The following is a 14548-nucleotide window of genomic DNA, read 5'->3' as shown; positions in this document are numbered from 1 at the left end:
TCTTGGGAGCACCCACACCTGTCTGCCATCTATAACAGACGGGGGGTAGTCCGACAAGAAGTCTGTGAGGTGTCCTTTTATACCCTTTAAGACAGAAGTGCCCACAGCAACGTCATCTCACGCCAGTCCTACCTACGTCAATTACACCACAGTTCGCACATTTATCAGTAGTGTCATGTCTATACTACTAAATGCGGATCATAGACTAGGCAAAAGGTTATATTCTCATGCCAAGCGCTCGTTGTAAATTGTATAGGGCAAGCAGAAGGAATACAATATGTATATATATTTATACGGCTGGGTTGCCACATCCATCATCCTGGCCTGACGTCCTTGTGGTGGGAACTTTTCTATTCACATAGCCAGATGTACCCAGGATGTGGTGGGCTCTTTTCCGACAGGATAGAGAGAGCCAGTTAACTCTGCGCCAGTGAACTTTGCGCATACGGGTAGGGTGGGGGCTCTATAGTTTGGAGAAGGAGGCCTCACAGAGAGGCTGGCTGTGATTTTTAGTCAGACAAGCCTAGAGCCTGCTGTTCAGAAAAATGGGTGCAGAACTCCGGTCAATTTAACAAAAGGCCTACAGATTAGGCTGGCAGGGCCTACGTAGGGGTTCATACTGGCTGAGTGACAAGGATGGCCCAGGGCATTTGTTATATAGTAAAACCGGACCCTCTGCTCAATTTAACACGGCCTACAAATTAGGCTGGCAGGGCAAGGATAAGGGTCTCATACCTCAGGTGTGGGCAGAACGGGCCTTGGGTACTATATGATAAAAATAGACCCTGCCTCAAATGAGTGGTAAATAAAACATGGAGGTGCAACACCAGAGAGTCGGGGTATAGGTGAGGGGTCATTTAGACTTCTGCGGGTCTGCCACCGTAAGACTAAGGAAGTAGAAAATGTCCTGCCTGGCAGCCAGCCAACCTGATTCACAGTTCCCTGGGCATATAAAGGTTTTATTTATGTGATGTCTTCATAACAGGTGGTTGGAACTTTTCTATTCACCCCTCTCCACCTCAAATTCCCAAATGAGGAAAGATGTTTTCTGAAAATTAATATAGAAATTCCAGGGTTTCCCCTCAGCCATGATTTGTCATTCGCAGGACCACCACGGGGTGCATAGATTGTCCAGGTGCAGCATCGGTGGGGCTGCCATAATTAGGGCAAGTGCACTAATGAAAACCTGCCAACTGAAGAGAGGGAGGGACGTGTCTCTTAAAAGCAGAGCTAGCTGAGGCTCTGTGGTTTGAAACACAGTGGTTCTCTCACTTATACATTAGATGGGGGAGCCTACAGTTGAGAGTTCTGGCATCTGATGATTTTTGATGGATGCCTTGTTATCACCATGAGGCCCAGAATCACCTAAGAAAACCCCATATGTACTGGTTACAGCATTAACCTAGATAAGATTCATGGACTATTACCTAATCGTGAATTCTTGTTGTGTCCAAAGTACTTCCTTTTCATTGGACATGACATAATAGCTCCCCAATTTCTGTTGGATGTCTTGATCCATTTTGTAGCTCATCAAAGAGCTACAGACCCCAATTCCTGGAGCTTCGCTTCTTTAGGGGTAATCCGTGTGAAACCAAAACTGAGATTATACCCAAGCCTATTTAGACCACAAAAGGTATAAGGATCATGTTAGTTGGTATTGACGTTTCATCTCTAGCTTAGCAGTGCATCAGTGGAGTACTGCAAAGGACAACCAGGAGAATTCAAGGGATTTTTAAGCATTCATACCAAAGTGTGGGGGGATATGTGGGATTCCTGTGGACAGGCAGTTAATATGCGAGTATTTGTTATGGGGTTCTTCCTGTGACAGAGGGTTTTTGACATCTTGCTGACCTGCTAGAGAAAGAGTCTAGGCATAATGTTTGAAGAGTTAATGGTCAGAGGTACAGAGCCATGTTATTGTCTCAAACTCTTTGAGTTCCAAAATCACAGAAATTGGAACTGCAAAATGGAACTTTATCATATACTAAACGCTTTTTAACTCACAAATTGGGTTTACCAAGTTATTTCAAATCGCATATAGGAGGAGGTTTAAAGGGGCATTCCATTATATCTGCGAATTGAAAAAAAATGATTGACCGCAAACTGTTACTGAATTCTCAAAGAGGCTGGTAGCAGATTCTCCAAGAAGAAACTGCCAATGTCGGGCAGATTCCCGTTTGGCAGTCATGCCAGGCAGCCATGCAGGAAGAGGGCAGCATTTTCTGAAATTAAATGAAAACAAATTCAAGTCACAAATGCTTGATGAATAAACACAAAGCTAACAGCGGCTGACTACAGGTTTATTTATTTATTTATTTATTTCGCGATTTTTATTGCGCAAACAAATACCCGAAGGTGTCTCGGCGCATGTGACAAACGAGAGACCAAGCCGCAGGATTACTGATTGAACAGCCATGTCTTTAAGAGCCTACGAAAGCTTATCAAATTGGGGGCAGTTTTTATGGTGAGTGGCAAAAGGTTCCAGAGTTTAGGTGTGGCAACCAGGAAGCGCCTGTCTCCCCAGGTTGCCGTTCTGGTGCGAGGTAACGGAAGCAGGCAGGAGTTGGCGGATCTCAGCTGTCTCTTGGAGCTATACAACTGGAATGCTTCAATCAGAAACTTTGGACCGACGCCATGCACTGCCTTATAGGCAATGCAGAGGGCCTTGAATTTAATGCGGCCCTCTACTCTTAGCCAATGCAGGTGACGAATGGCTGGAGTAGTTAGCTGGCGGCGGGGGATGTCAAGAAGAATTCTTGCAGCAGCATTTTGTATGGACTGCAACTTAGATAGAACGAGTTTCTGAGTATTAAGGAAGAGGGCGTTCCCATAATCGATTTTAGAAAACACTAGGGTAGAGACCAGGGTCTTCCCAGCTGAGGTGGGAAGGTAAGGCAGTATTTTCCTAATTTTTTTTAAAATAAAGAACGCAGATGACACAACCTTGTTGACATGAAGGTTGAATGACAGCTTGCTGTCAAAAATGACTCCCAGGTTTCTGGCCTTATCAACTGGGACAGGAGGAGGGCCCAGCTGGTCAGGCCACCAGGCAGAAAACCAAACCGGGGAGAGATTACCAAAGGTCATGACCTCAGTTTTGTCCGAGTTAAGCCTCAGACAGTTGGAGGACATCCAGGTACTGACAGCAAGCATGGCGCTTTGGAAACTAGCTGCCACCGCTGGGCCGTCCTTGTGTATTGCCAGAACCAGTTGGGTGTCATCTGCGTAGGATGTAAGTCGCAGCCCATGGGCCTTTATTACCCTCGGTAAGTCTGCTACATAGATATTAAATAGCGTTGGACTTAGCGAGGAGCCCTGTGGGACTCCACAGGGGAGTGCAGAGACAGGAGAATAGAAGTTACCCAACTTCACTGTCTGGGTACGGTAGGCAAGAAAAGATGAAATGAGATTTCTAGCCATACCGTTTATCCCCAGGGCTGTGACACGGTCGACCAGAATATCATGTTCGACCGTGTCAAAGGCTGCGGACAAATCCAGCAGAATCAGGACAGCCGCACCTCCCTGGTCCATAATGGCTCTAATCTCATCTGAAGCTTTTATTAAAGCGGTCTCAGTTCCATGACCTTTCCTAAAGCCAAACTGCGTTTCGTCGAGAAGTTGGTGAGTATCGATGAACTCTGAGAGTTGTTTATTCATCAGAGATTCGCATATTTTGGCAGGAAAGGGGAGACACGCTGTTGGTCTATAGCTGGCCAGAGCTGTGGGGTCCAGGGAGGGTTTCTTCAGGAGAGGTTTGATCACGGCCTTCTTCCAAAGATCTGGATAGTGACCAGTTTGAAATGCGGTGTCACAGATTTTCATAAGTGGATAAGAGATCACCTCGCTAAGGTTAGCCATCACTGAAGGAGGGCAGGGGTCTAAGGGGGAGCCAGACTTGGTAGTAAAGATAAGTCTGCTGATTTGATCTTGCGTAATGGGAGCAAAGGAAGAGAAGGGATCATGATCGGTGGCGGGTTCTACACCACTGCAGACTCTGGATCTTGTCTCTGCGTTCCCTGCAAAGGATGAGTATATATCTGCTACCTTAGTGGTGAAAAAGCTGGACAGAGCATTACAGAGAGACTGAGAGGGTTCGACCCCAGGTCCCGTAGAGGGGGTGGACAGAGTGGTGACCACTGAAAACAGCTCTCTAGCAGAGTTGCTGGCATTCTCGATTTGAGCCGAGAAAAATGCACTTTTTCGGGCAATGATAGCCTTTTTGTATATTGTCAGGGCGTCTTTGTAGGAATGCTTGGCTATGGGGCAGTAAAATTTCCTCCAGCGCCTTTCTAAGTTCCTGCAATGTTGTCGGTGGAGCCTAAGCTCTTCGGTATACCAAACCGCCGAAGGGGATAATCTGTTAGGTCGCACAAACTTCTCCGGCGCCACCTGATCAGCAGCATTCCGAATCCAGTCTTGGAAGTCGGAGGCTGAGAAGACAGGATTGGCTATCCCCATAGGAAAGGATAGTGTCAGGATATCTGCCATCTGATGGATATCCGCATTTTTCCAAGCACGGGTCCCTAACCTAGTTCGTGGACTGGAATGGGGAGGGTTAGCGTGCCGTGTATGGATCCCAAAGATAATGGCCCTGTGATCTGACCAGATGAGAGGAAGAATATCCTGTACAAAGATGTCTGAGTTATTGGTAAACAGACCATCTAGTATGTGCCCCGCCTGGTGTGTAGTTCCCTTCACCAATTGTTGTGAAGTCCTAAGGTTAGGAGATCATCAGTGAGTTGAGTGGTTTCGTGGTTGCCCTGTTCTTCCAGAGGGAAGTTAAAATCTCCTAAGATCATGTATTCCGGCGAACTTATGATAAGATCATTAAAATCAGAGAGTGTTGCAAGGAAAGAATTTCGGGGCCCAGGAGGTCGGTATAGCAAAATTCCATGGAGGGCTTGTATGTGATTAATATTAATAGCAAAGGTGTCTGCTTCACAGTTAATGGACTGTATGGGATTGAGTGTAGTGCGATAGAGATTCTTGTAAATGATAGCAAGTCCGCCACCTCTTCCTATATGTCTATCATGCCTAGCGACACTATAGCCCTCAGGGGTTGCCAGACAAAAGTCCGGTCCTGAACCAGCATCTCCCCAGGTTTCAGTGGCAAAAAGGAAGTCAAGATCATGGGCGAGAATAAACTCGCTGATCTGTAAGCTGTGACAGGGAAGGGAGCGCGTATTAATGAGCGCTGCTCGATAACCAAGGGGCTGAGTGATATGCAATTCATGAAAAGGTATATTGCTAGGGGGGTCTAAGGCTGAGGAGCCAGGAAGACGGGTTGCGGAAGTTGGTATTGACACCCAGGTCAAGGGGTGGGGGTAACGCCCACTGCAGTGGAGGGAGGTCGAGTAATGCAATGTCGGTCGGAATGGCCAGGGTTCAACTGTCTTAGTTGCAGGGAGGAATAGCATAGTGGAGGGCCAGAAGTTATGGCCCTGGGCCGAGTCCGGTCGCGGACGGGCGCAGACGGGCTTGCCTCCGGCGTGCCTCCGGCGCGCCTGCGGCGTGACCGCTGCGCGCGCACGCTGCGCGTTTGCATGACTCTGTGTTTTATACTCTCCCCGTCTGAGAGCGTAAATGCACGTTGCAAGATGGCGCTCAAAGTTTAGGATCTAGACCGATCCAAGATGGCGCTCAAAGTTTAGGATCTAGACCGATCCAAGATGGCGCTCGTGACTAGGAAGAGAGAGAGAGAAAGATCCTGCTCAAGCGGCAGGTAAGTGAATTCTGATTTTAAATGGGGGTATGCGGTTCAGAGTGCAGATAAAAACACAGTAAACACAGTAAAAGACACAATAAACACAGTAAAAGACCGAAATCCGGTCAGTGAACTAGCAGCAACGAAGAAAATATTAGTATCAGCAAATGTCCCTGAGTAGGCAGCAGCAAGTACCCATGGAAAAGGTAGTGGCCCCGTTACAACTGACTCCTGCGGCTGAGGTTAAGCGTAATGTCACAAACAGCTGCGCGCTTGCATGACTCTGTGTTTTATAGTCTCCCCGTCTGAGAGCGTAAATGCACGTTGCAAGATGGCGCTCAAAGTTTAGGATCTAGACCGATCCAAGATGGCGCTCAAAGTTTATGATCTAGACCGATCCAAGATGGCGCTCGTGACTAGGAAGAGAGAGAGAGAAAGATCCTGTTCAAGCGGCAGGTGAGTGAATTCTGATTTTAAATGGGGGTATGCGGTTCAGAGTGCAGATAAAAACACAGTAAACACAGTAAGAGACACAATAAACACAGTAAAAGACCGAAATCCGGTCAGTGAACTAGCAGCAACGAAGAAAATATTAGTATCAGCAAATGTCCCTGAGTAGGCAGCAGCAAGTACCCATGGAACAGGTAGTGGCCCCGTTACAACTGACTCCTGCGGCTGAGGCTAAGCGTAATGTCACGTTAATCCCTGTCACGTTCAATTTAATGTCCTGTGCATCTTGTTCCGGCACTTGCCGCCGTTTAGCACCACTGGAGACCAGAGAACATGATTTACTTCAAAATGAAAGTTGCACCAGAAATAAATTTAATATGGCAAATTTTAGTCCATCATCTTCTTTTATTTTTGAAAATTGTTGCACATAAAGTAAAATTAGCCAACACGTTTCATTTCAGTCACACTAGGAACTTCCTCAGTGCTTAATTATTTTATAATTATTCTCAGAGTTTCCAGTGTAAACCACTGTATCGTCACCTGGCAATCACCCAAAATAACGTTATAGAATCAAGTGAAGTCCCTGAGCAGTCTGGGTGTGGGCCGCTTAGCCTGTGGCCTTGATTCGTGTGGTTGCCAATTTTCAAAAATATAAGAAGATGATGGACTTAATTAATCTTAGGGGTGTTAGAGGGAGAGCTCTCAGTTACAAGTCAATAGTTCAATTATCATTAAAGATAGGCTTGAGACTCCAAGCTCATTTAAAGATTTATTTAATGACCAAAGCAATCATTACAGAAATTAAAAGTTAGTTAATTAAGGAAATTAACATAATCATAAATTGTAGCAATATACGAAAGTGAAACAACAGATCTGTCCTGTTAAGAATTGCTTATAAAGTAACATGCATTTTTAGAATGTTTTAGACACTAGAAACACAGAAATTCATTGCATCACATTGCATAAAAGGACTGTACTAAAATGTTACATTGCATAACAAGCAATGAGGCCATGAGTTTGTATAACACTCTCACTATCACCTTCTTCAAATTTATTATGATTGGTTAAATGTCTGCACAATTTAGCTAAAGTGGCGAAATGAACATTAGTAAAAGGTTTCTCAAAAAAAAGCTTCTAGATCATTCCTAACAATTAACATACCCTTGTTTTGTTACTTCTTTTGTTAGTTAGGATGCTGGGAAACAGTAATTTAACAAGGATTAGAAAATACAGACCATAATTTGCATCTACAATTAAATATTTTCCTGAAAGAGAATAAAAACATGAACATTTAGGACTTGTGCACGTGAGGCCTAGTCCTGCTAATCACAAACTGTATATTCCAAACTGTTATGTTTTGCATGCAATTATGTCTGTACAATAGGTTCCTTTGAGGTACATTGGGTGCTTTAAAAAAGGGTTTCTGTTTCAGAATGCTGTGTTTGAAATGGTGATCTGATTCTCTTTGCAGATTACAATTATAGCAAGTATAATAATTTTAGTAATAACATATATGATTCAGCACCAAAGAAAGAAAGTATTTTAATGTGATATTTTAAGTTACAATCAGTTCAACAAGAAATCATAAAGTTATATGATCAAACAATTCCAGGACTCGTCATGTTTTTTTTTAATGTATTTTCTTTATTCAATTTCTTCTTAAAAACTTACTTTCCTTGTAGCCAGCACATTTTGTCTTTCAAAGAGGACTTCTTCTCAATCTCCAAATTCCTACAGCATCCCAAAGCAGCATGAAGGTTTGCAATAGGAATATCGTATGTGAATAGATGTAATTCACAGGACCATAGGAGGTCTTTCCCAACACAAATTGGTTTAATATCAGAACTCTTAATGAGAAAAAGAGGAAAAAAACAAGGAGAGTGAGAAAGAGGAATGTGAACAAAGTCAGATGCGCTTCCGTCAAAAAAAGATATTTTGAACAGCTCTGACAAAGTCCTCTTTGAAGGATGAAACACGGTTACAGGTAACACACGTTTTTGAGTAAAAACTGAAAAAAGAAAATACATTATTTTTCAATCTAAGCAAATTATTTCACACCTATAACATTTTGTTTAGTACATCGAAGATCCAAGGTTATTTTTTATTGGTTGGCCTTCTAGCCAATTTTGTTTCACTAGTTGTCTATTAACCTAATGTATATTATGGGGTCTATTAGGATGGCGGACGGATGGCCGACGCCAGGCCGGTGGTGGAAACCGCCGGACTGGCGGCGGACATCCGCCCGCAATCGCTGCCCTGAAAACCGCCGGTCCCATTAGCATGGCAGTGACAACTGTGGCGTTGAGAATCTCTGCCCGCCAGTACCAGTCCGCCGCACGCATGCCTAGCGGGCAGAACTAGACCGCTTCAATGATGCTGGTGCAGGGCTAGGCTCCGCCGGCATGATTATGATGCAGGCGGTAGCCAGCCTTTCTGTGGCGGTGAAAACCGCCATGGAAAGGCATGCGGAGAATGTCTCCGGGAGCCCATTGTTGGCCCCCAATGTGGTTGGGGTGCACTGGGGAGTACCCATGGTACCCCCCACATGTCCCTGTACCAGGTGGCAGGCACTGTGCAGAGCCTGCCACGCAATGCAGTGACATGCATGAAATGCTCCTTTTCACACCGCATTCTGACTGCGAAGCATCCTAATTGGACCGGCGGTTATGCCGCGGTCCTTGCGTGCGGTCTTTTCCCGCTACCATGGCGGTCTGGGAGAATTTCTGACCGCCATCCTAATATGCCCCTTAGTATCCTTTTTACCTATGTCTGTTAGTATGATAAAGTCTTTATACTTTTTCCTCTATACATTTTTTTCCTGATTCCAGCTCTAGGGACTCTGCGAACAACAATCACCGTTTTAGCAAAAGGAATGTGTGAAGCTGCATTCACGGCCGCCGATTTGCACACAACCGAGCTCTACCCCACTGTGCTCAGGTATGCAGAGTCAATTCATTCTGGTATTGGCATACATGACTTGAAACCATGGTGGGCACCCAGAACCCGCCATTAATTCCATACAACATGAGGTAACAAAGAGAAGTTAGATCAGAGCTTGAGAACCAACAGTATCAAACTTTTGGTTGGTGGGCTTTCACATTGTTCAGAATATGCTTCGGGAACGTTAATATTAATCATTTCTATCTTACACCCGGCTTTGATTTGTTCACCTCAAAAGGACTACTTTTAGAATTATTATTTTTTTTTTAACTATTTCCCTCACTCCTCTCAGAACAAATGAGATTATCTGGTTATTATGAGCTGTTGTTATTATTCCACTTTTTGAGTAATGTGGTTGCAGCCTGGGTGTAATATCATCACGTGTTTGCTACTGAAAAGGTTAGCAGGTGGTTAGGTTGGGTTGTTGAAGACTTTTTTTTTAGTTGAGCATAGATGTAATGTTTTTAGACTATGATTGTTGGGCAAGAAATCTAAACCAAATTGTCAATCAAGGGCACAGTATTGATCAAAGAGTTGGAGTAATCCTGCACTGTTGACACAAAAACAGTGTCTGTATTGTCAAATCCAGTCCAGTGCTTACTTTGTAAAATAATAAGTACAGTGTCCCAAAGTTTGCTCAGAAGCTCACAGCCGGTGCTATCGAAGATTGAGGTGCTGCATATACTTGACTCTACCTCATTCCTCCTCAATGTGTCATCAGTCACTCCGTGCCTCTTTATTCCACTGTTGAGAGTTCTTTTCCAATGCTGCTCTCTCTCTCTTTGTCATTGCTTTTCTATTTTCTCTTCCTCCAGCTTACTCCCCTTTGTTTTTTGTGTATCTAGATCACTCTCTGTTAAGGAAAAGTAAGTGTCAGTGGGTGCCACCTGCAACCCCTGACTCAAATGAAGCAGTTCTTGTCAATTCCTGTTGTAGTTGAATAATCAGATCGGTGACAGTTTCTTGCTGTTGTTCAATGGGTCTGCCTTCTAAGGATACTTGATTTTTTGGAATTGCTGCAGTTCCTATGTTCATAAAGATTCTGCCACCTCTCAATTAACTGAGTGGTTGCATCTGCCGGAGGTATCGTTTTGTTTTCATGCAGTTGCATCTTGTCCTCATTTGGCATTGCTTAATGTTGCAGGAGTAGCATATGGTCCTGATGAAAGCCTTGATCACAATTTTGTGATTTATAATGGCTGAAACATGTTGACCACCTTTGTTTTAATTTTTGACATCCAACGATGCCTAATAAACAGATTTTTCGTTAGATAGTCAATTTTAACTGTTTTTGCACTCACTCTGCACTCACTCTGCACGTTTCACGTTAGTTCACCACACCTAGGGCAGCTTTAGTCTCTGTTATATTTAGCCTCATTAGGTTATTAAGATCCTTAAAACATCCGTGAGCTTCTCCTTCCTTAGTTCTCTTGGAGTTGTAGCTCGTTAACCACACCAGGTTGTGATTAACAGGAGGCCCCAGATGATGAAGCATGCCACCACGGTGGGTGATGGGACTCCGTTAGCTTGACGCTTGTAGACCCACGGATTTTTTGTTGTTTTCAGATTTAGATATTTTTGGGGATTTTTTCCGTGCTGGTCTTTAAACTATCCCTTTGACCCCCGTTCTTTACCGGTATTGTTGGGACCTCTCAAAGATGTCATAGTATGTGACATGAATGCAGGGAACTTGCCATGTAGAGCCTGAAGTTAAACTATGCCTGTTCACAAGAGCAACAGAAAGCAAGAAATGAACCCAAAGAATAAATCTTCCATCAAACAAACTCTCAAACATATGTATTCCACATGTAGAACACATTTACAGAGGTACTGCTGGGTACACCCCAATGCATACAATATTCTACATTCTGACAATAGACCTGCAACTTTAAAAAAAGTCACTTAATGAAGAGGTACAAGAGCCTTGGAGGGGTAGTGGTTCATGCTTGCAAATGCCTCATATCCCCACCAACCATGCACCCGCTCAAAAGAACAAAAAGCTTTCTGGGGCTAACAACAGTGTCCTTGGGGTGTTTCAGACTCCTTAATGGGTACTGGCAGTTTAGAGCCTCCAGTCCAAAGATAAGCTTGAAACCTACTAATTTCAGGGATTTCTAGTTCATACAGCTTTTGTGTGAAAGAACAACATATTGTGTGGCATACAGTGGCATCATGTGACTTAGAATGTCTGGGGCAACCACAGTATGCCATCACCTACACATTGAAGTTGCACAGTTCCACACAGGCTAGTATACAGCCCCCTCAAACATCATAAACCCACACACACAACGCTACTGTAGTACAAATACCCTACTGACACTGTACTGATAGCCCATAACATATTTGCAGACCTACTAGGAACACATGGACCCCTGGTTTCTCTCCTTAAAACCGCAGCACCATTCCTACTAGGGAAACTAGAAAATCCATCAACACCTTCATCATTTCCAGTACTCCCAAATTGTCACTTCCTCTGATAGAATTTTTTCTACAGCTACTTCACTGACTTCCTGTTCATCTACATCAATACTGCAGGGTACCTCTAAATATGGTAGCATGTGCAGCAGCACCTGGGACAAGGGATGTGAGGAGTACACAGCACCCAAATTATGGCTGCATTCTATTATTAAACCAGCCGGCAGGAGCTGGTTTTGACTTGTATAACCCTTGCTAAACCTCTGAGTCCATAATGCCTTAATGCCATCATATTCTGTGTCCACCTCCGTCCAAATATGAACCCTATACCTACAAATAGGAGCTCTGTTCAAATAACATACTCTTCTTTAACCACATTGAAAATAACTCCACTACTGTCTTGTTCCAGCAGGTTTGGAGTGCAGACATTCTTGAGGGACAAGAAGAAGAACCTCTCCTTCAGCTGGTCGAGAGTAAAACGTAAACAAACCCTCCAAAGAGGCAGGGAAACAAAAAACAGTCACATGAGGAGAACTGTAATAATAAATAAATTAAAAAGAAATGGGGTTCCTGCAATGCAAACCCCCTTTAAAGTTACCACAAGAGAAATGGCTACATCTTGGTGTGGGGGGCACTGACTCTGATACACTGATTCTCCGGTGGCACCTACCAATCAGGGTAGTTTTTGGTAAGTGCGGATCTTTTTCTGCCCCTATCAGAGAGGCAAGAAGGGTCCAGCTTAAAGGAAGTTGATATTTGATAAGGAAACAAAAATATATCTCTCTTGAGCAAAAGCTTCAGAAAAACATGATCTAGGTTTGGGGCCCTATTAGGATGGCGGGTGGACATTCGTCCGTCTGCCACCCTAGCGGTGCAGGGACCATCGGCCAGTAGTGCGGCAGTCCCGCACCACTAATTAGGATGCGACCGCCACCCTGGCAGTTGCATTCGCATCTTTAACATTGTGGCGGACGGTGCTGTAGGCAGCACCCGCCGCACTGCCAAAGAGGCATGTCGTGCATTGCCATGCACAATATGATAGGCACCGTGCGGTGCCTGCAACCATGGGAATGTAGGGGGTACCATAGGTACCACCCAAGTGCAGCCCCCATCGGCCCGCAACGGGCCCCGTGACAAAAGACCATATACTTTTCCATGGCGGCATCACCGCCATGGAAAGGCTGCCTTTCACTGCAATCCTCATCTGGTGGGCGCTCCTTGCTAGGCACCACCACCATTTTGGCCTCCCTGGGCCGTCCGCCAGGCAATCGGGACAATTGCTGGTGGCAGACGGTCTTTGAGTCCACTGCAGACGCATTCCTGTTCCCACCGCCATCCTAATCTGGCGATGGGAAATATCCATTCGATGGTGGAAGGACTGCCACCGCAGGACCGGCGGTTGCCCCCTAGTCATAAAATCTGTAGAGTCAGGGGTAAACTTTATCAGAAAACGTCAGTTGTAAGGAAAATGTAGCTATCATGAGCATACACAGTCAGGTTAAATCCCTAGAGTTGAGTCAGAATTCTGCCTGAATGAAGACATTATGAACTCAGTCTCCATATCTCAGATGGGATTTTATATGCTTGTGCTATTCACACATCTTTCTTGCTTGGCAGAGGCTGTACACTGACTAGAGTTGAATGACATTACTCCCTAAAAGAGCTCCTGAAATTGTGTTTACTTTCCCTATTTTTGTAATGAAATAAAATACCATCCACTATATTTTAGCAGTTTCCATTTCATCCCAACATGTGTTTCCCCCTGAGCTCACACCTGCTACTCATCCCTGTTGGGAGTGGCTCTGTGCCTCTTCTCCACGGCAGCTTCTCAGACCCGCTTGAGGTCTTGGTAAGCGGGGGAAGGTGCAGGCATGTGTAAATGGTATTTCAGAAATGTTGCTAGGTGTGCAGCAGTAAGAATGAGTCCGAAGCATACTTTTCCCTTTCTATCATCTCCTGGGTTTTAATTTAAATGTGAGCTATCTGATCTATGTTGATATCTATTTTTTGCATTTTGTTCAGATACCCATCTACTTTAGACTGATATCTAGATTTTCTGTGGTAATCTCATGTTCCAACCGACCACACATAAAGATAAAGAACAGGACACCAATTTAGTAACTGGTCTACACTTTCTCAATAATTTAAAATATGATGATCCATTGGCTGAATGCAAAGTCCTCTCCAAACTTGGAACATGGCTTACCATGCTTTCCTCCAGCTCAAATGAGATTTCACTGCCAAATAAATAACTTTCTTAATTACCTATGTCTCTCAACTTGAACATTGGCTTACGCTGGTATAAATTGTGTTCCCATTCCTCTTCAATAACTCAGCATTTTCTTTATTGTAATCTGGACCCCTTTGCCTAAGACCAGTTCTGGTGCTACATAGTAGATCCTCTAAAAAATCTATAACACAATCTATTACAAAGTGTCTTGGAACACTGTGCCCAGCTACTTTGAGTAATCTTTTAACATCATGGCCATGCTTCTTTATGGGAACGTACTGAAAATTGACTGATTATACCAATCACCTACTTTCTCCAGGGACTCTGAAACAACTCATCTGATTTAAATGAAACTACAGAAGATGTAGCAAATTTGCACTCCTCTTGTACTTTCAACATCACTATCTTTTGGTCTTCTCAAGTGGTATTAACTACATCTTAGTCCATTTCCGGTTTACCTTCCCCTGGCAATGGTAGCCTCACTGCAATCAGCAAAACACTTACTTTGATAAGATTCTTGCAGCTTTTGGGATGGTTAAAAATTATTTTATATGTACTAGTCTGTGAGTAAACATTTTCCCTCTTCCTGTAATCAATATGTTGACTACAGTGTTGTGATCACAAACCTGATTGACCACAAAAACATCTACAATGATCTAACACAAGTACAATTAACAATTGATAACCAAATAATGTTATTCTGCTTCTCGCAAGTTCATCGTTCTGTATGAAACTGTCCACTCATTATCCTTGTCTTTGCAATAAAATGTATCAATGCTATGTCTGCTCTTACCGTCAGCCTTCAAGCA

At 44.0% G+C, this 14548-nt stretch overlaps 1 protein-coding gene across 1 annotated transcript in view; it reads left to right on the top strand.

Moving 5' to 3' along the window:
* LOC146813684 (solute carrier family 22 member 7-like) overlaps positions 1-14548 on the top strand; it is a 212904-nt gene that overhangs the window by 178283 nt on the left and 20073 nt on the right. The window contains exon 9 of the mRNA XM_085609486.1: positions 8983-9091. Within this exon, the coding sequence (XP_085465612.1) occupies positions 8983-9091 (109 nt within the window). The remainder of the gene's footprint in view (positions 1-8982; positions 9092-14548) is intronic.

This window comes from Triturus cristatus, chromosome 6 (assembly GCF_964204655.1).
Source record: "Triturus cristatus chromosome 6, aTriCri1.1, whole genome shotgun sequence".
Lineage (NCBI taxonomy): Eukaryota > Metazoa > Chordata > Amphibia > Caudata > Salamandridae > Triturus > Triturus cristatus.
This window is presented reverse-complemented; position numbering and strand designations above follow the sequence as displayed.